Source organism: Cyprinodon variegatus, unplaced genomic scaffold, assembly GCF_000732505.1.
Source record: "Cyprinodon variegatus isolate N-32 unplaced genomic scaffold, C_variegatus-1.0 Scaffold756, whole genome shotgun sequence".
Lineage (NCBI taxonomy): Eukaryota > Metazoa > Chordata > Actinopteri > Cyprinodontiformes > Cyprinodontidae > Cyprinodon > Cyprinodon variegatus.
The window spans coordinates 385,412-387,298 of NW_015151209.1; the positions used below are offsets into that span (position 1 = coordinate 385,412).

At 40.4% G+C, this 1,887-nt stretch overlaps 1 protein-coding gene across 1 annotated transcript in view; it reads left to right on the top strand.

The window, feature by feature from the left end:
- LOC107098210 (calpain-5-like) overlaps window positions 1–1,887 on the top strand; it is a 69,669-nt gene that overhangs the window by 52,403 nt on the left and 15,379 nt on the right. The window contains exons 6-7 of the mRNA XM_015395734.1: window positions 398–591; window positions 1,700–1,760. Coding sequence (XP_015251220.1) covers window positions 398–591; window positions 1,700–1,760 — 255 coding nt within the window. The remainder of the gene's footprint in view (window positions 1–397; window positions 592–1,699; window positions 1,761–1,887) is intronic.

A 1,887-nucleotide genomic window follows, 5' to 3' on the forward strand; every position in this document is an offset into this window, starting at 1 on the left:
AGTTTGTAGGACAGTTTCTGTCAGTTGGATAAAGTTTGGATAGATTCTAAGAATAGATTGGTTGGAAAAACAACCAATCTAGTTGGTTAAAACTATTTTTGTTAGATGAAACAATGTAATTTTTAATCTAATCTGAGCAAGCCACGGGTTACAGTTGTACTATTGGTTTTAAGTAGTATTGCTTTCCTATCTTCAGTTACCATTGTTAGTGGTGTTAGCTTATTTAAACCACTATTTACCACCATAATTTACAAACTCTTTAAAAATCCTACAATAGATTTTCCTTCTTTTTTTTTTGTTTTTTTTTTTATGTCTCTCATTTTTTAAATGTATCTATGATGAAAATGACAGATGTCTCTCATTTTAAAGGGCTTACACCTTTCCGTTGTTTATTTAGGCGACAACGGTGGAGGACATGGAAGCCCGGCTGGACTGCGGTTTGGTCAAAGGCCACGCCTACGCCGTGACAGACGTTCGGAAGGTGCGACTTGGTCACGGACTCTTGGCCTTCTTCAAATCGGAAAAGCTGCACATGATTCGCATGAGGAACCCCTGGGGAGAGAAGGAATGGAGCGGCCCGTGGAGCGACAGGTAAACACAGCACTGCCGCCCTCTTGAAGCTGTTCATCCATCATAACCGATGTAATGAAATTATCTTAGATAAACAAGGACAAAAAATGAATTCATCTTTGAATACGTGACCTTGTTGTGGGCCAGTTGTTTCTAATTTAATTCAAGTGACCCGTTCCTCTGAGTCTGACTTTGACATGCTAATTTTTTGGTGACTGGGTGAGAAGAATGAGCAAATCTCAAATGACTGGACAAACAGCGGTCCATAAATAATGCACACATCATAGACAAGAGAGCAACAGTGTGGGAAATGTCATCTAGACAATGAAAAATGGAAATGCAATCAGGCAAATGGGACTCCCAGTGAAAAACAGGGACAGAATTCAGCCTTCCCAGACAGCTCTTTTCATACTTTTTGCTTCCTTCCTCCATTTATGGTCGCTAAAAGACTACAAAACACTGATATACATGTCCTCCATTTATAAAAACAAAGCGCATTGAAATAATGGAATATGAATTATTAATGGAGGTGAAAGAAACAGACGTCATTAAGGAACTGTGAATCATCTCATTCACTCACTGTCACTGAATTATTTAGCCAGGGTTTGGACAAACCTGTTGCTTTGAGTGGAGGCTGGCCAGCTGATGAGGCGTAGAGTTGAATCATAAGCAAAGAGGCACAACAACAAAACTCATCCTGCAAGAAAACACCTATAATTGCCATGAAGAAGGAACATTAAGCAGAAAATAATGTTCTGGTTTGATTATTAGAACCTAAAGAAGTTTATTTTACCATGTGAGATTGATCCAGAGTATATTGATTCATTTACGCATTCAGTTATATAAAGGCAGAAGAAGCTGTTTCATTTTCATATGGGTTTGATTAGTTTCATGGATGTTATTGTCATGATGTTCTAAGAGATCTGACCCACGTACAAAAAACAGGTTTATTGAGGAGTTCAAAGGGTTGGATTCGGGGAAACTCAGAGAGCTGGTGAACCGGAACTGGAAGTGAGAAGGGAAGTTCACAGAGGTTAGTTCAGGGTCGGTGGGAACTTTGAACGACGACTTGCAAACTCAGATAAATGGGACTCATGATTGCGTAGAAAGGTTTCTTCCCTGAATCCAGTCAATGTGGGTTTTTCCAGAGATTGAGGGGCTCGTTGGAGGGCGGAAAGGTCCTTGGTTTGGTTGGTTCCTGAGGAGCAATGGGCGGACTGCCACTTAGATTTCCTGGACAACTTGAACGGGACTAGGGGTGTAAATAATAATCGTTTTGTATCGATCCATCGATCCAAAAGCCGACGATCCGATGCA